This window comes from Coenobita brevimanus, chromosome 24, assembly GCF_032717465.1.
Source record: "Coenobita brevimanus isolate Jiangsu-jjx chromosome 24, ASM3271746v2, whole genome shotgun sequence".
NCBI classification, from domain to species: Eukaryota; Metazoa; Arthropoda; class Malacostraca; order Decapoda; family Coenobitidae; genus Coenobita; species Coenobita brevimanus.
The window spans coordinates 56,586,291-56,606,049 of NC_136977.1; the positions used below are offsets into that span (position 1 = coordinate 56,586,291).

General features: G+C 41.3%; 1 protein-coding gene across 2 annotated transcripts in view; it reads right to left on the bottom strand.

The window, feature by feature from the left end:
* Positions 1–19,759, bottom strand: part of nompB (intraflagellar transport protein 88-like protein nompB) — a 31,799-nt gene that overhangs the window by 7,062 nt on the left and 4,978 nt on the right. For both annotated transcript variants that reach the window (XM_080267546.1, XM_080267545.1), the window contains exons 6-13: positions 19,278–19,509; positions 18,102–18,259; positions 16,574–16,760; positions 13,272–13,458; positions 4,373–4,520; positions 3,694–3,805; positions 2,167–2,401; positions 867–1,008 (exon numbers count right to left, since the gene is read on the bottom strand). In XM_080267546.1, coding sequence (XP_080123672.1) covers positions 867–1,008; positions 2,167–2,401; positions 3,694–3,805; positions 4,373–4,520; positions 13,272–13,458; positions 16,574–16,760; positions 18,102–18,259; positions 19,278–19,509 — 1,401 coding nt within the window. The remainder of the gene's footprint in view (positions 1–866; positions 1,009–2,166; positions 2,402–3,693; positions 3,806–4,372; positions 4,521–13,271; positions 13,459–16,573; positions 16,761–18,101; positions 18,260–19,277; positions 19,510–19,759) is intronic.

Below are 19,759 nucleotides of genomic sequence, written 5' to 3' on the forward strand. Positions count from 1 at the left end.
AACATCCAGGGCATCATCTGGTGAAAAGAAAGAAAGAAAGAAAGAAAAAAAACTCTCTCCCTCTCTCCGTCTTTGTGTAGTGCCATGCATAAGTTTGCAAGGGGGTCAAGCTGTTTAGGGTGCTGCACGGCCAGCACAGCCTGAGTTGTGGCTCGCAACACGATGCTACCCAGCCTGAGCTGTGGCTTGCAATCCACGGGATAAGCATGCTAAAAACAGTAGAATATTGCTTGCTAGAATAAAGAAAAGGTTACAGCAGCAAAGCCCTGTAAGGATATCATAAGACCAGTACACATACAAAATATTTAGTTATGACATTTACATACAACTGGCTGCAGCATATTATAACCATATCCATTATTAAACATGCTAGAAACAATATCAAATGTGAGGAACTGACAACAGCAGCAAAGAAAAATAACCAAAATATCAACAAATAATGATGACCCCCGTAAGGAAAAGCTAGGATCGACAAAAAGAAAATACATTTGGATACGATAATTTTGATTACTTTTGTACCTGTATACCTGTATTGTTCTGCAGAGCTGCAAAAGATATATGATTTGTAAGAAATATATGAACCTACTGAATTAAAATCAGAAGTAAAAAATTCTGAATCTATACTTTGTGTTATTATCCTAATGTTTCCAAATGTAACTTGCATAAAGGTGGTTCATGTTTGTGTGACAGGACAACAGGTAGGAATGGGGCAGTCACTTAAAGCTGTGACACACTTGATGAAATATGCAAAGAGGAGGTTCAGTGTACTAATAAATATGCATATATCAAACAATCATGTGTACTGAACATTTAAGGCACAAAAGATGTACATGCCTTCCCTATCAATTACTATCATACTGAATTACCTGCGTGAACCAGGGCGTGATCCACTAGTTGCACGGCTTTCCTTCTGCTCATGAGCCCGCTCTACCTTCTTAAGCTCCAGTGCATATTCCCCTGCCTCCTTCAACCCGAGATCACTGCTTAAACGGATCAGCAGCTTCAGGCCTGAGGGAGAAAGTGGGGGAAAATATCTGTGATGGAGCACGATACAAAAGAGTTTTGGAACTAAGCACAGATCTTCGGATCTGTATGCAAAAATCTGTCACTAGAATTTTTTGACAAAATGTGCAGGGCTGATTTAGAACTAATTTTTACAAATAGCTTATTGGTAAAAACAGAGGCTTAACCCGCCCCGTCCCGACGACGTATGGGTACGTTGCAACGATTTGCATTTGCCAGTCCCGGCGACGTAACAGTACGTCGTGCAATTGCAAGGTCGCTAATTTGCACAATTTTCAATTTTCGCACGTGATTTTTCGTATGTATACACGGGACACCTTCCTCTATTCCTGTACAAGATACCAAGCAGGGACAATGCCTTACACTGCATAATCTCCCCCCTCCCCCCCTCACGCCATTGTCTTGGCAAAGGACCTGTTACCAGTGACCTGGCTAGTAAAGTTATTCAGGGCCAGAGTGATTCCCCAATCGATGACAATGTGGAGGACAATGTTTACATAGCATTAGAAGAAGAAACAGCCAGAAATAATGATCAGGTTGTGTGGCAAAAATAGGTCAGGTATGGTGATTAGTTAGTGAGTGAAACAATGCTTATAATGCCTTTATTACTGCTTGAAAACCAATATACTGTCATACTACATATACATTCGTACCAAGTAAATAAATAAATACCATTTATGAGTGGATAAAATAGTTACCCTCCCATAGAACTCGTTTTCTTTGGTGCCAGCATGTTAGAAAACCCACTCAGGTAAGGAGGAACTCCTGCCTGGATTGGGCACTTTAAACCTCAGGTGAGCGATTTCTCTATGAATTTTCGATGTTTCTTACCAAAAGCGAAGGTTTTAGCCGAAAAAAAAAAATTCGAAAATACCTCGGGACTGGGGGATGTCGGAGGTGCGGAAAACCTCGGGACGTGACGGGTTAAATAAATGAGAAAATGCTAAGACAAAAGGTGTAGACACTGCTGGGACAATATACCAGAATTAACCCATTAATGTCAGATGGCAACTTCGGTAAAATATTCAACTCTGACTGATGCCTATCTTTTCTGTCTCACCCCTATCATACAACATTTATAAAACTTCCAAAAATAGGCAAAAACAATGGATAATGTTGCAAAACAAAATAATTGGAACATACATTCAACATTTTCTGGGAAGCGTCGATTGATCTGTTTATACGTGTTGAGTGCCTGCTGATAGTTGCCTGAGCGGCGGTGGCAGGCAGCTACCATCAAGTGCCACTTGGGTTCATCTGGCTGCATAAGAGCCGCTCGCTCAAAGTAACTGATTGCTTTTTCTGCAACCTGGTGTTCAATGAAGTACGATCCCAGCCAGTCTATTACTTCCAAGTTACTTGGGAAATAGCGGTACGACTGAAAAAGAGAATAAAAAAACAATTCTATGATTTCCAACCCATAATCATACCATGAAAAAGCAACTCCTGAACTGTAGTTGTGTTGTGTTCAGTGCTCCTAAAGACCTTCAGCAGATGTCAAGTTGAAGAACACCATAGTCTATATGCAGCCTACACGGTCAGTGGAGGCAAAATGGGTTATATACAGTACATTATGTTTACACAAGCACACAGATGGGCAGCCACTGATCCCTGGACTCTGGTGGAGTTTTTCTAGGAAGTAATTTTCTGAATGATGTATAGGGCTGGCTCAAATAGGAAGAACTTTGTCTGGATATTCATGATGCCAGTGGTGGCCATATGTCTGATAACACATGTGTGAAATGTAGTGGCTGATGATGGGGGGGAGGGGGGAATATTTTTCAAGGTACTCAGTACAGTGCAATGACACTTAATTTTTTTATTTCCTTGTGCTGGGGGTAATGCAAAACAAAGTTATAAAGTAACATGGGGGGATGGATCTTGTGCTAAGTCAATGAAGTGTGTGCTTGTGATTTTAAAACAGCAAAAAAAGCAGTACCAAATCAATCATCTATAATCTGAACCACAAGCTCTCACACTTTTCCAACTCACATAGCAGGGTGTGTGTTTTTCTACATCCTACAACAGTTCAATATACTTAATGGACTGCCTATTTTCCTTAGGTGAAAATAAAGGTACAAGTATTTTCAAAGTTTCATTGAAATCATATTATCACCATTTTTCCTCTGGAATAAAAAGGAAAAAAAGAAAAAAAAAGGAACAGAAAGCCATACAGCAGTTCCTCTCCTGGAGGTATGAGTAGTATGCATTATGAAACAAATATTTTGGAGTTACAGTATTTTGTCAAACGGTGCAAGGTGCTTTTCAATGAAATGATATCACAAACCAAAGTTTTCTTTCACTTTTGTTGGTCATTAGTATTCACCTAATGGTACAAACTGATCCAATAACCTTTACTTGCTTAGTTATGAACAAAGTATAATAACAGAACTTTAAGTGTCATGCAGGCAGAACTTGACACAATGGAGTCCACCCAAACCAACCCCTAATAAGTGATATAAAAAAGAAAGACCTGGTGGATATCACAGTAAATAAGTATCAAACGATTTTTGAGACTACGTTTTCCACAAATTAGGTATACTGTACACAAGAATGGTAATATTCTTTTCTGAGTGGTACAGCATGACAACTTAAAAGTAACTCTGCTCATGAAGACAATCCATTAGATAGACAGGCACTTGTTTATTATAAACAAGTTCACACACTCACATCAAAATAGTACTGGTAGGCCTGTTGCTTGTCTCCTTCAGAGTCGAAGATCTGGCCAAGACGCTGGTGGATGTGGGAATCAGTTGGCACCAGACCCAGTAGCTGAAGGTACCTGATACAAAAAATACAAGTACTGCTTTTAACCCTTGCCAAGCTGCAGACCTCATATGCTGCTCAATGCAGATTTGCATGGGACAAAGCTGCAAGCCTCAAACATGGTAAAATTTAAACATACTACAAAAACAATGACTCAGGGGAGGTAAACTATCTTACAAAAGTCAACCCGGCAGGGGCTAATCCTCATAGCCTGGGGAAATAGTTTTTACTGTATAACGGTACTTGCTGCCACCAGAAAATTTTATTCAGCTTTGCACAGACTGCAAGTAGTGAAAGGGTAAATGAAGATGTCTAACCTATTCAGCTAAAAAGTCTCTCCAGAGCTGAATATCTTTGTATGGAGAGAACAAGATTAAAATAAAAGATAAATCATCACAATGAAGTGTTTGTACAATATAAATCGCACACACAAACTGTAAGGATGACTATGAATAAAAGACAACAGAACTATGAATAAAGACAACAGAAATGTACCATATATCCATTTCTAATTACATCAGGCAGACATTTCTATGCAGTTATATATAATAAAAGCTAAATATAAAACCAAGCATCAACACACCACTCAGAAGCCTGATCGTTGTCCTCCAACAGTTGGTACAAGTGGGCAATCTGATAAACAACTGGTGGGTAGTTTCGAACAATGGCATGCATCTTCAGGAGTGAATCTAAGGCTTCTTCATAATGGCCCAACTTCTTGTTTGTAAGGCCTGCAAAATATGAAGGATGATTATAGTATTGTGGAGTGATGGAATCATCTCAGCTCTACTGAGTCAGAGATGCTTCATTCCACGATGAAAATTAGTACTGGGATGAATCTGAGCTTACACAGTTTTCAGAACTTTCCATTTCATAAGAGAACATAAGCAGGCTCAGGGGGGGGGGATATTATTTTTTAAAATCTTTCTGGCAGGGTTAAGTGTCCCCCAGATTCCCCTATCCAAAATCACTTAATCATGGGAGTTGTTTCAGAGAGCCTCGGAGGGCCCAATACCTGCCCAGGGCCCCAACCAAATGGGCAGACTCACGTGGCCATGTGGAATGTGAGAGGTGTGAATGAGGGGAGCAAGTGGGTGGAAGTGGTGAATGTGTTTAAGAGTGCGAGATATGCCGTGATGGCATTGTGTGAAATGAAGATGAAAGGGTGTGAAGTGGAGGAGTGGGAGGGTGTGAAATGTGTAAGATCGGGAATGAATGGGCGAGGAAGATGCAAGGAAGGAGTTGCCTTTTTGATGAATGAGGTGTGGCAGGGTGGAATGAAAGACTACAAATGTGTCAGCTCAAGGTGTATGTATGTCAAGTTCAACTTTGAGAAGGTGAAAGTGGCAGTGATTGTAGCACACTCACCGTGTGAGGACAGGAGTGAGAGAGAGAAAGACAGGTTTTGGGATGAGCTGGGTGAAGTAGTGGGAGAAATGCCCAGGAGCTATAAAGTGATTGTGATGGGGGATATGAATGGAAGAGTAGGCACTGGTCCTGAGGAGGACATAATGGGTTGCTATGGAGTACCAGGAGAAAATGATAATGGAAAGAGACTAAAGGATATGTGTCAGGAGAGGAGGCTGTGCATTTGTAACTCGTATTTGCATAAATATACATGGTATAGAAGGAATGGGGATCGTGTTGAAAGAAGCCTGATTGATTACGTGCTCGTAGAGAGATCGATGATGGGAATGGTTGCTGATACAAGGGCTGTGAGAGGACGATGTGGAGGTCTGTCAGATCATATGATTGTGGTATGCAAGATCAAGCTGAGAGGAGTGAGAAGGATCAGGTGAGAGAGAAGCAGTCAGGGAGAAAGACTGAAAGTTGAGAAGCTGAGGATCAAAGAAATGGCAGATGAATACAGGACCAAAGTAGAGGACGAGTTAGAATTACTAAATTGGAATGAAATGGATCTAGACAGACTGTGGAATGCATATAGGGATTGCTTAGTTAGGAATGCTAAAGCAGTGTGTGGTGTGGCAAAAGTAGGAACAAAGAAGAAAGGTATGGCATGGTGGGATGAGGAGGTAAAGAAAGCGGTGGAGGAAAAGAGGAAGAAGTGGCTAAAGTGATTACAGGATAGGGGTTCAGTTGAAATAAGAACTGAATATGTTGAGAACAAGAAGCACGTAAAGAGACTAGTGAAGAGGAAAAAGAAGGAGGTAAATGAGGATCTAGGAAGAAAAATGAATGTGAACTACTCTGAAAATAGAAAGTTATTCTTGAAAGAGGTGTGGAAATGTAGAAGTGAAAGTGGTAAGAAATGGGATGGTGTGAAGGACGCAGGTGGTAGATTACTAACCCATGGAGATGAAGTATGGACCAGTTGGAAAGAATATTTTGAAAGCCTGATGAATGGGGATAGAGAAAGCAGAGCAGCTGTAAACATGATTGGTTTTGGGGGTGTGCAGAGAAGGAATGCAGTGCCAGGAGACGTGACACTCGCACAGGTGAAGAGTGCTGTGAAGCGGCTGAAAAATGGGAAAGCAGCTGGGGTTGATAAGGTGTATGCAGAGATGCTTAAATGTAGTGGAGAGAATGGAATGAAGTGCTTGTTGGAGATATGTAAGAAGGCATGGATGAGTGAAACTGTGCCTGCAGAGTGGAAAAAGGCTGTGATTGTACCCCTGTACAAAAATAAAGGTAAACGAAGTGAGTGCAAGAATTATCGTGGCATAAACTTACTGAGTGTGGTAGGGAAGGTATATGGAAGAATTATTATAGAGAAAGTAAGAGAGATATCAGAAGTCCTAGTGAGTGATGAACAGGGTGGCTTTAGGAGTGGCAAAGGATGTGTGGACCAAATATCTGCAGTGAGACAGATAGTAGAGAAGGCTTGTGAGAAGGACCATAAGGTGTTTATGGCATTCATGGATCTGGAAAAAGCATATGACAACGTAGACAGAGAAGGATTGTGGAAAGTTTTGTGCATGTACGGTGTAAAGGGTAAGCTGTTAGGTGCCGTCAAGAGTTTTTATGATGGTAATGAAGCATGTGTCAGGGTTAATGGGCATCTAAGTGAATAGTTCACAATCAGTGTGGGCGTGTGACAAGGTTGTGTGATGTCCCTTTGGTTGTTCAATGTATATATGGACGGGGTGATGAGAGAAGTGAAAACACGAGTAATGGAGAGAGGGATGGCATTGGTAATGAATGATGATGGATGGAATATCTCAAATTTGTTGTATGCTGATGATGCAGTACTGCTTGCAAGTACCAGACAAGAACTTGGTAGGCTAGTGCAGAGTTTTGCTGATGTCTGTAAGCGTCATTCCTTGAGAGTAAATGTAGAAAAGAGTAAAGTGATGGTTAATGAGAGAGAAGGTGACTCCCAGTGCAATGTAACAGTGAATGAAGAGAGACTGGAATTGGTGAGAGAATTCAAATATCTGGGTACAGAGATAGAAAAGAGAGGGAAATGTGCTAAAGAAGTTGAAAGTAGAGTGACACAAGGAAGAAAAGTAGCTAGTGCAATGAAGGTCTTGATAAGAAACAGAGGCTTGAGTGTTGCAGCTGCACGAGGCTTACATGAAGGGGTGTTAGTGCCAACTTTAACATATGGATGTGAGACTATGGAGCGGCATGAAAATGAAAAGTCAAGAGTAAGAGTATTGGAGATGGGACTGCTGAGGAATGTATGTGGAGTACAGAAGCTGGATAGGATACGAAATAATGTGATTCGTGAAAGATGCGAAGTGAGGAAGTCGGTGGACACCAGAATTGAAGAGACTGTACTGAGATGGTATGCTCATGTGGAGAGAATGGATAACAATAGAGTGGTGAAGAAGGTATATCTGAGAGAATTCGAAGGAGGAAGGAGGCGAGGTAGGCCAAGAAGAAGGTGAAGAGATATGGTGGATGAATGTGTGAGGAAGAAAGGTTTGGAAGTCGGTGAGGCTAGGGAACTGACAGGAGATCGAGCTGGCTAGATGAATTTTGTGAGGAGAAGTGCATGATCAGGGATTTTTGGCACCCCTTTGTAATGTGGCAGCATCTGGATTGATACGATTATGTGAAGCTACAGAACATGGTGAATGTTTTTGGCCTATCCGATAGAGCCAGGACTCTGGGGGCTTGAATGATGAATGAATGGAAGAATGGCCCATTGGATTGGGCAATTTTGGGCTGTCTGGACATTGCTACTCCTCACCCTGCCCTTGGGTAGGAAGGGGGGTCTGGATGATGATGATGATGATGATGTTGATGATGATGCAATACATCTGCCAACATGCTGGCACAGATAACAGTAGTCATGGAGAAGGCTGGGGGGGTGAACCAGCTATAATCACCAAAGAGTGCACGAAGGATAAGAGTCCTTATTTGGCTTGTAAATGTGTAGGGAGCATAGCACGACTATTACCTGATGACTAACAGTCTGCTTCGGTTAGCTTTTAATAAAAAAACAAGAGTGCTGAAAAAATAACATTTTACTTAGCATGACTTTACTGCAACATATCTATCTATCTATCTATTGCCAGATGCCATAATCCCGTACGGGGTGGCCATTTGACTCTGAGTTATTTGTTTTGCAGGGAGGGGCACTAACCCTCCATCAACCCACTTGACACGTATGGAGCACGTATGGTTTGGCTATATGGTTACCACCCAGCATTGTAAATGGTTTCTTGGCTTACAGGAAACCATTTGGCCTGTCACTCAATGTAAAGCCACCTGTAACGGAAAGAAAAGCAATAAGTAGTGACAGAAAAGATGGGAGAAATAGGAAGAGAGGAGGGCAGGCACAGAAAAAGAATGATAAAGGCTAAGGAAAAAGTAGGCAGCACTACATCAAATGAGTGGATGATGGTTGCCACCACCTAGAAAGAAAAAAATAACACGTGGCACATTCTACTCATTAATTACCTTCCGTACTGTCATACCACCTTACTTAATATCATTATTATAAGCAAGATAGTCACCTAGGTAAAAAGGTAGAGTGGTTGCTTGAAACCTTGTTGAGAATCACTTTTGGAAGAAATGATTTTTTGCTGTTTTAACGAATGAATTTTGTTATCATCATTACAAACATCTCTTACAACACGAAATATTTTTTGTTGTTTTAATGAATGAATTTTGTTATCATCATTACAAATATCTCTTACAACACGAATTATTTTTTGCTGTTTTAATGAATGAATTTTATTATCATCATTACAAATATCTCTTACAACAAGAAATAGCATCTCAGTACTGTATACATTTATTCTGGTTACAGAACATCACAGGGAACTAAAAACCTGGAGAAAAGGATAGGAAGAAAGAACACAATAATATTCTTGAAAGCACTGCTCGACATCACTCAGAGGTACTGCACCACTACACTCCCCTGACAATTGTCACTTTTGCAATAAAAATTTTGAGTATACTATAGCCTATTGTGGCAGTACTGACAATGATTCACTGCCAGAATACAATACTTTATCAATATCAGCAATTTTTTCTAAATTACGTGTACTGTACATGTAATAAGGCCATACAAAGTGAAATACCGTACCATCACCTTCACCAATTTCTCATTATTTCTGATTAAGCAGAACATACAGTAGCTTCATATTCACCAGATGGCAACACAATAATAACTTTACGCTCTTCTCCCACATGGAATGGGATGCATTATCCTTCCTACACTACCTGCTTGCACTAAAATGTGGTCAATGAACCAAATATGGTGTTATTATATTTTGTAAGTGTGCAATTATGGCAGGATGATGGTAACTATATATGGAGAGAATAACTGTATAATTTTTATGAGAACACAATGACTATAATTGAGATAAGTTTTATAGTGACTTATAAGACAAAGAAACCTTCACTACTGGCAGCTACATATTTACAAAGAATTCATGCATGTTACTTGAACAACGTACAGGCTGATGTAACATGATAATGCATGGCAAATACTTTTCTCCTGTCAGGTTTGCAGTAATAATTCAATTTTACTGAACTCTAAAAAACAAAATAATAATACTAATTACCAGAAAGCACTCAGAGACCACATACCTCTGCCAAAGCCATCACCATTAAAAAGAATCCAGATCTGGATCTGTGGATATAGGATCCCAATCTACCCCCAAATTTAATCAATTCTTTCTTGGTCCATGACCCACCTTTCCACAACATTTCATTGAAATTTGATAAGAACTTTTGGAGATGTTGTGTGGAATACTCCGGATCCAGCCCAATATTTAATAATTTCTTCCTTGGCTCATGGAACACCCTTCCACAAATTTCATCAAAATCTGGTCATAACTTTTTGAGTAATTCTACTAACAGACAGACAGACAAACAAACCAATGCAGTGTATAACATAACCTCCTTGGCAGAGGTCTATCTATCTATCTATCTATAGCCCGACGCCCTAATCCCGCAAAGGGTGGCTGCAGACAAAACGCCTCCAAGTCACTCTGTCACCCACCATTTGACTCCCCTCCCCCCAACTCATCCCCCCCTCCCTCATATACCTCTCAACTCCATCCCTCCAACTCATCCTCGGTCTACCCCTCCCTCTCCCTCCCTCCACCTCACCTACATACACCCTCTTAGTCAGTCTTTCATTCTCCATCCTCTCCACATGTCCAAACCACCTCAGTGTATTTCTCCTAATCTTTTCAACCACATCCACATCTACCCCACAACGTTCCTTCACTTCTTCATTCGTCAACCTGTCCCTCCACGTCACTCCACATGCTCCTCTCAAGTAACTCATTTCCACTGCTCTCACTCTTGACTTGTTCCCCTCCTGCAAGGTCCACACCTCGCTTCCATACATCAGGGTAGGGATCACAATACCATCATGCAGTGACTTCTTAACTTCCATACTCACCTCCCTATTTCTCATCACTGCTTTCAGTGTGCCAACAACCTTCCTTCCCTGCTGTACCCTTTCACGTACTTCATCCCCCAAAGTTCCATCCTTACTCATCACACTACCCAAGTACTTGAATGCACTCACATTCTCCATATCCTCACCATCCAACCTCACTGCACACTCTGTGACTTCATTCCTCTCAAACACCATAACTTTACTTTTGTTTACATTAACTTTCAGATTCCTCCTCCTACACACTGTCCCAAATTCATTCACCAAACCTTGCAACTCCCATTCATCTTCACTCAACAATACTGTATCATAAGCAAACAGCAACACCGGAAGCTTCCAAATCTCACCCTCATTCATTAGGTCCACCCCCACATCCACTGCCCTACCTTGTACCTCCTTTACAACCCCATCCATATATATATTAAACAGCCATGGAGACATTACACACCCCTGTTTCAGTCCCACATTGAGATCAAAGAACTCACTCAGCTCACCATCCACTCGCACCGTAGCCCTAGCTCCCTCGTACATACTCTTCACAGCACTCAACAATTTCCCCTCCACTCCATATATTCTTAATACCTTCCACATACCTTTCCTATCTATTCTGTCATAAGCTTTCTCCAAGTCCATGAAGGCAGCATACACTTTCCTTCCCTTCTCTAGATACTTCTCCACTAATCATCTTAGAACAAATATCTGATCTACACACCCTTTTCCCTTCCTAAATCCCCCTTGTTCTTCTCCAACTAGCTCCTCTGTCATATGCCTAACCCTATCAATGAGTATTCTACCATATATTTTACCAGTCACACTAAGAAGGCAAATACCCCTATGGTTACCACATACTTCTCTCTCCCCTTTTCCTTTGTACAGAGGAACAATTATACCTGATTTCCAGTCCTCTGGAACCCTTCCCTCTTCCCAAGCCAATCTACACAACTTCCATATCCACTCCACAACAATCTCACCCCCATACCTAAGCATTTCACCACACACTCCATCAATTCCTGGGGCCTTTCCCAGCTTAATCTTCTTCATCGCTTCCACTACTTCCGACCTACTGATCTCTTCCTCCCTCCTCTCATCTCTTCTTCTCCCAGCCATTCCCCAACCACTTATACTGGCACTGCTCTCACTCTCTACATTCAACAAATCCTCAAAGTGCTCCTTCCATCTCCTCAATTTCTCTCTCTTCTCCACCAACAATCTATTATTCCTATCTTTCACTCCCCTACTATTTCCCCTTTCACACTGCCTTACTTTCCAAAACAATTTCTTACTCTTCCTCCATTTCACACTCAGATTCCTCCCAAACTCTTCATCCACTTTCTTCTTACTCTCCTTCACCAGTCTCTTAACCTCCCTTCTCCTGCTCACATATACCTCTCTCTTCTCTCTCTCATCTTCTCCCCTACCTCTACTCGCCAACCATTCACCATATGCCTTCTTCTTTTGTTCCACAGCTCGTTTCACCTCATCATTCCACCATGCTGTCCCTTGCATCTCCTCCTCACTCCACAAACCGCCTCACACACTGCGCTTATCTCTTCCGTGAATATCTTACATACGTCTTCCACCCCTTCCATCTGCTCTAGCTCATACCTTCCCAATCTTTCTTCCACTATGCTCTTATACTCTGTCCTCTTCTCACTATCTTGCCATTTCTCCACTCTTCTCACAGGAGCTGCTTCCTCCTGTCTTCCCCTTCGCCTCCTCAACCACTTTCTTTGCAGCTCTACCTTGGCCATCACTAAGTGATGGTCCAAGACTCCATTCCCCCACCCTCTCCACACCCTTGCATCCAACACTTGTCTTCTCATTCGCTCATCCACACACACGTAGTCTATCATTGCCTTTCGTTCAACAAGTTCACCATCCATCCTCCTCATTACTCTCCATGTATACCGGTGGATCATCTTATGACGAAAGTAGGTGTTGGCTATTGCCAACCCCTTACCAGCACAGATGTCCACCAAAGCACTACCATTCCCATCTACTTCAGCTGGCACACCCCACTGACCAACCACTCCATCCACTCGTACATTCCCAACTTTGCCATTCATGTCTCCAATCAACAGCACTCTCTCGCTCCTCTCAGACAAACAAACCAATGCAGTGTATAACATAACCTCCTTGGCAGAGGTAATAATAATAATACAGTATATAATACTAATATTAATACTGTAATAATAAAACTACAAAATGCAAGATATCTGGCTTTCAAGATATTAAACTCATATCCAATCATTCAGCATTGATCATGGCACACTGTAGGATGGAGCAGAATCAACTCTTAAAAAACTATCATCATCATCATCATCCAAATCCCTTTTTCCATCAAGAATGAGGGTGAAGTGGGGGGGGGGAGGGAGGGAGGGAGGGAGGGAGGGAGGGAGAGAGAGAGAGAGAGAGAGAGAGAGAGAGAGAGAGAGAGATTAGGGAAGACAAAAAAATATATATATTATCTGCAAGCATACAGATAACCAAATGAGGTAAACATGGCCTTAACATAACAGATACGGAGATATTGGCAACAGAATATCCTTCTGATCACAGCAAAGTCCAAAAATAAGAAAAAGAGCTATGTTAAAATCTGCGGTCACATCACTGCCACTTCAAGTGTTATAATACACAGTTAAATGTCCGTACTCACCAAGATTATACAGTGCTTCGACACAGGAGGCATCTATATCAAGGGCAGCGATGTAGTGTTCTCGAGCCTTCTCATAATCCTCCCTCTTGTAGCAGCAGTTGCCCAAGTTGACCAAAGCAGCATCATTGTACCCATTGGAATCTCGGGCCATCAAGGCATATTTTTCCGCAAGGTCAGTTTCATTTTGCTGTTGAATTTATTGCAGTTATTAATACAGTTTAAATCATCACTATCATCATCCAAGCCTGTGTTGCCCCATGAGGAGTGTGGGAGCCCAGGGCTAGGAAAGTTGGTCCTGACATATAAGATGAAAGCGATTAGCTGATTAGATGATGACAGATGGATCTCTGAGTGGCATTACGTGAGCAACAAACCCCAATCATCCCTTGGATATAAACCTGCCCACGCTCAATCCAACTGAAATCCCTTAATTACCCACTAAACCACCAGGCGCCATAATTTGGTTAAATGGTTTCCACCCAGCGTGGTAAATGGTTTCCTGGTGTACAGGAAACAATCTGACTTGCCATTCAGTGTAGAGTCATCCGGAGACAGAAGAAGGAAGAAAGAATGAAGGAATGAAAGATAGAAGAGAAAGGAAAGAAAGAAGGAAGGAAGAGAGGAAAGGGCAGTCACAAGAAAGCACCACAACATAAAGTGAGTGGATACAATAAAAAAATGCAATGAAATAACATATTACACCAATATTTATTCACAAAAATTCTAGGTTACTGACAATAAAAATAAGCATACTCCTACTAGCTGGTGATCTGAGAAATCCAATCTGTATGAGAGTATATTTGTCATAATTTTTACAAAAGTACAGTAACTTGTAGTAGGTGTGGGTATTCACCATCCACTTACTTGGTGTAGTGGTACAAAAAGTTATTCGTACAGTGAAAAGCTGAATGGTTCCCTTTACATTAGGATTGTCTATTTTATGCCTGGGTAGTTACCCATAAAACTTATCGCCTGGGTAGGAAATAAAGTATATTGTTGTCACATACAGTACTCGTCAAAATTATCGAGCGCTTACCGCCGGGCGCGCAATACTTATGGCCAAAAAAGAATCACTCATTTCAGGGGATAAAAATTGAGCCACAAGTTTGCGGCGTAGCATGATGTCACGGTACCCTGAGGCCTTCCGACACGCTGGTTGGTTCCCGCCTCAGTCGCCCATGGGCTGCCTGAGAGAGAGGAACTCTGCCGCGTCTCCCTCTCAAATTGCGCCATTTTTTACCGAGTGTCCCGCAGTGTTTTGGCCTTCACCACTTTGTTACAGCACCTACCCGTGAACTTCCAAGTGAAATCATATCCCAGATCATTGCTCTAAAGGAGGCAGGCCACCAGACAAAGGAAGTTAGTGAATTGGTTGGTGTGGCACGATCGACAGTGCGTCGTTGGTGTGCGCGGTTTCGGTTGGAAAACAGTGGTGAAGTTCCCACAAAGAAACGACGGTCTGGTAGGCCTAGGAAAACTTCCCCAAGGTCTGTTAATGTTTTAAAACGTGCAGTGGAGTTTCATCCTCATGTGAGTGCAAGGAAAATAAAGGAGAGCAACCCGGAAGTGTTTGGTGAGGTGTCTGTGAGAACAGTGTCTCGTAGGGTCCATGAACTTGGTTACACAAGTCACGGGCCTGTGAGAAAGCCTCTTCTCACCAAGAGCCAGAGAATTCGTAGGCTTGCCTTTGCTAATAAATATCTAAACTGGGGTGAGGAGCAATGGTTGTCAGTGTTGTGGTCTGATGAGGCAACGTTTAGTTTCACCTGTAACAGAGGAGCACATGTGTATCGATGCAAAGGTAGTGACCCACTTGACCCACGGTATGTAGAAAGCACAGTTAAACATCCCGATTCACTCATGGTATGGGCTTGTTTCTCTGGTCAAGGTTTGGGGAAGCTTGTTGTGCTTCCCAAGAATGTTAGAGTGAATCAGGATGTTTACCAGGAGCTTCTGTGTGATCATTTACCAGGCTCATTCGAGCTAACAGGTGCATGAGTGTTTCAGCAGGATGGTGCACCTGCTCACAAGGCCAAATCGGTCACCAATTGGCTTCGTGACTGCGAGGTATCACTCATGAAGGACTGGCCAGGAAATAGCCCAGACCTCAACCCGATTGAAAACCTCTGGTACCTCGTAAAGAAGAGTCTCCAAGGGAAGGATGTGAGCTCTCTGCCTAAGCTGGATGCCGCCATTCGTGACTCCTGGGACAAAGTACCCTTCCAGCACCTCAGGAGCTTCGCCCTTTCACTTCCAAGATGTCTCAGATCCGTGAAGAAACGTAAAGGCTACCCTACGAAGCACTAAAGGTAAATAAAATGCATTATATATATGTTTTTTCAATGTTGAAAAGTTTGTTTCTTAGGAGGGATGCAGGGCGCTCGATACTTCTGACGAGCACTGTACATATATCGGTAAGTAATGTTTGGATCTGGGGTCCCTTAACCCATTATATCTCTCTCACAATTGACCTAATGGTCTCAGATCTACGTCCTATGTTACCAAGGGCTCAAGAAAACTTGGAAGGCTAATATGAATGTGTAGAATGAGAGGGGTGTCAAAAAACAATATTGAATAGAAGCATAAAAGTTTTTAAGGATGTAAGGTACCCTATGATGTGAAGGCACTGTGCAAGACAAGGATGAGACAAAGTGAGGTTTATGAATGAGAGGGTTTGACATACTGGGTATGTAACAAATAATATAAGCATGTGTGGCCAAAGTAATGATGGGGTTGTTTGCTGGTGATAAACAATGATGGACAGAGAGGAATGAATGTTTATAAATGTGTCACCTGAATGTTTTTATGAATGTGGTGCTGATTACTGATTACAAGTATGCACTTTGTAATGACAGGTGTGGAAGAAAAGGACATGTTTTGAAACCAACTAGATCATGAGATTGGATAAATGCCAAGCAGTTACAGAGCACTTGAGATAAGAGACTAAACTAAGTTAGTTACCAGTACCTATATTAAACTTTAAACCCTTGACCTCCATGACATCTCACCACTTCTCAAACTTTCCCTCCACTATATAAATAATATGCCTCTAGAATTATAATAAGAATGTATGACTGGCCAAAAGATGGTTGGCTACCACTGACCTGCAAGATACTACATTAGAATGAAGTGTGGCCACAAGCTTAGTACCAGTAACTAGCCATTAAAATTATTTCATTCAGGCTGAGAACTCAGCCACAAGTACATTGGATTAGACCCATGATGAGGTTCACACAAACATTTACTTCTACACTGCTTATTTTTTTTTCTGTTTTCAGAACATTATTAAAATTTTAACTTACCAAAAAATACAGAAAGGAGAGGTTGGTTGCTGCTGTGCTAGCAACTTTGGTCTCTTTCTTCTCAAACATTTTTAAAGTCTCCACTGCATCTTTAAAATTTTTCTGTCTCAGGTACATGACTGCCTTATTAATTTCCAAGTCATTTGCCAGGTCAGCATATTGAGAGTTCTTTATGGCATCCACGCACCTGTAATATAGCACCCATTTAGCCAACATACAATATAATAATTCATTAGTCATCCCCACCCTCATCATGTCAGCCTTATTTTCCCACCTAAGGATGGAGTGAGGTAGGATTCAGAACACAAAAAAAAGTGAAAGGACCAAATGAGAGAGAACTTTCAGCATCACGCACAGTGAAATGGGCCATGCAATCAGGGTAAGAAAGTAGTAAAATTAAACAAGCAGCCCACCATACTACCAGCTTTTGAAAATGAACAGTTTACCAGAATTTCAGGTAGTACAAATGTATAAATGCTATCTGAATTTATGCTGAACCTAAAACATACAATCAGGGTATTAAATATTATTTACTGTATACAGTACTATGAAACATAGCATATGAATGATTACAAGCTCATAACTACCAGTAATATTTTATTTTGCTCTACTGTGGGCATGGAACTGCACTGTTCTGGTAGTACATCAGATTGACAGTTAGGAAAATTCTGTAGTCAGTCATCATTGTTGGTAGTACGGTACCCTGTACCAGATGAATGGATTACCAGCAATCATTCACAAATCACTGATGCCCAAAAAATCTTGGCTCCACTTTACAGGCCTGATCATCTGCACTCTTTTTTTTAATGCCCTTCACATACACCTGCTATAATGAGTCAATCCAACAGCTATCAAGTCATGTGTTCCTCCTGACCATCAGCACATTTTTCTTTTTGTATATATGCACTTCACATACACCTGCCATAAGGTCGATCCAAATCTTCATTATGTGCCCCTCCATATGTAATTTATCTAACCAACAGTGCAGAGAGCCACCATTAGGTTACCAAGCCTTTATAAAAGATATGATACGAACTCAGCCTCATCAATTCCCACTCCACATCAGTTTCCATAACTCACTTTCTTACACTCCTATTTATACTATCTACCTACCTTCTTCTTAGCCTGGCATGCTTTGTCAAACTCACTCAGATATACCCATGACATAGCTACTGTATCTCTTCTCTCCACATAACCATACCACTCAAGCACACTCTCTTCTAACCTATTATTAACTGACTTCCTTAATCCACATCTTCCACAGACCATGAGCTCTCTTTTCCTATCCATTCTACGCACTCTACACACATTTCTCAGTAATTCCATTTCCAATTCTGTTACTACTGCCTTGTTACTCTCATGCCATACCAAAGTTGCACACTTGTACTGTACACTGACATTGAAACACTGGAACTAGATACAGTAACTGATGGCTTTCTGTCAAATTTAATATTTTATATAATCATTCATCACTCTTCCAATGTTACACTAAACATGAAATCTATATGATAAATATGCATATCCTTACCAGTTGTAGCCAGCACTGAAAGAGTTCTCAATGACTGGTGAGATAAGTTTGGCAGCAGTGAGTATCGAACGTTCTGCCTCCTGCTTCATCTGACGCTCAATTTTGCGCAAGGGATCATTGCGAATTACTTCCAATATGAGATTTGCCTGGGTATCATCCTGAAACACACATAACAATAATGAATGTCTCTGTAACCAATCAGTACATTCCTTACTGACTTATGGGATGTTACATATCCTGATTACAATTTTCCTGTTGATGCAGCAATGTAAAGCCAAAAGCCACAAGGCATCACGCAGGAAGAGCAATGATGGTGGGTCCTATTCACACTTAGGAAGGAGGAGGAGGAGAAGAAATGTAGCTATGGTTCTGCCCACTCCGTGGTTTCTCTCTGTAAATGCATCCCTCCACCTTCCTGGGTGGAGGAACAACAAATCACAAGAGAAAACAGGCTTTTGCAGAGCCATCAAATTATTTGTCTCCTGCAGTAGGTCTGTGGAGACAAATATTTGGGCAATCCAACCAAAGGTTCTTTCGATTCATTCTTCCTTCCCGTCGAACACACTCATCAAGGATCAATATTTATACTAAAGCAGATGAAATAAGGCTTCACATTACTGGGTTGTGGGTCTGGTTTGGCTCACTGACTAGCTAGGGCTGCTTCTCTTAAGAGTACAACAATAAATTTTCCTATGTAACTGAATGTTAGAAATTCATTATTCAATGGAATTAAGTGCACATTCTACCTGCTCTTCAAATGTGAGCCAAGATGGTCTTACCAGACCAACTGAGATTTGGGGAAAAGTAGTCATAAAAACATCTGGAACTGATCTTCCTAAGTGCCTCAAAATTTTCCCACAGTGCTTTGGGTCTGCAAAAGCCCTTTAGTTAAGTGTAAGAAAATAAGTACAGTACCTCTGGATATGAACTGACATTTTATATTTAAAATGCATTCTACCTATATATATATATTTTTTTAATGAAAAAGAAACCTGACTATGAATGAAGTACTGTAATACAAGGTGCAGCTATCTTTACACAGAGCTCAACAGAAAAAACTGATAAGCATTGTGCAGTTGCTTCTTTCTGTGCCTAGAAGATACACTGTATACAGTGTTAATGATGATGATGATTATAATGTCATCATCACTGTAACAGAGGAGTTTCATTACTGACCGATGAAGCTGTATATTTCTCATCATCATCAATATCCAGCTGACACTCCAGGAGACGCAGGAATCCCTTTTTCATCTTTTCTTTGTCTCCAAGGGCATAATAGGCTGTCACCAAGTCCAGGCCAGTCTTGAAGTTTGCCTCTTCCTGCATGATGTACTCAAAGCTGGTGCACGCCTCTGAGTACTGGCCCATACGTACAAACACCAGGCCAATGTTATGCATGATCTTGATCCTGTAGAATAAAATCCACAGATATAGAGTAGACTAGAAAGACACCATTATCATCCTAATTTCCTGCTAGCACACAGGATGGGAAGAACCAAAGCAAAGCTCTGTGACCTCTCTGGGGACGTAAATCTGAGGAAATGGGTGCTCTTATAAAATATTCACTATGTAAGTTAAAGGCTTCTTGCAATTCAGGTGCTGATGAATTCATCAGAATAATGAAAAGTACACTGCACTGAACTGTTCTGTTAAATTAC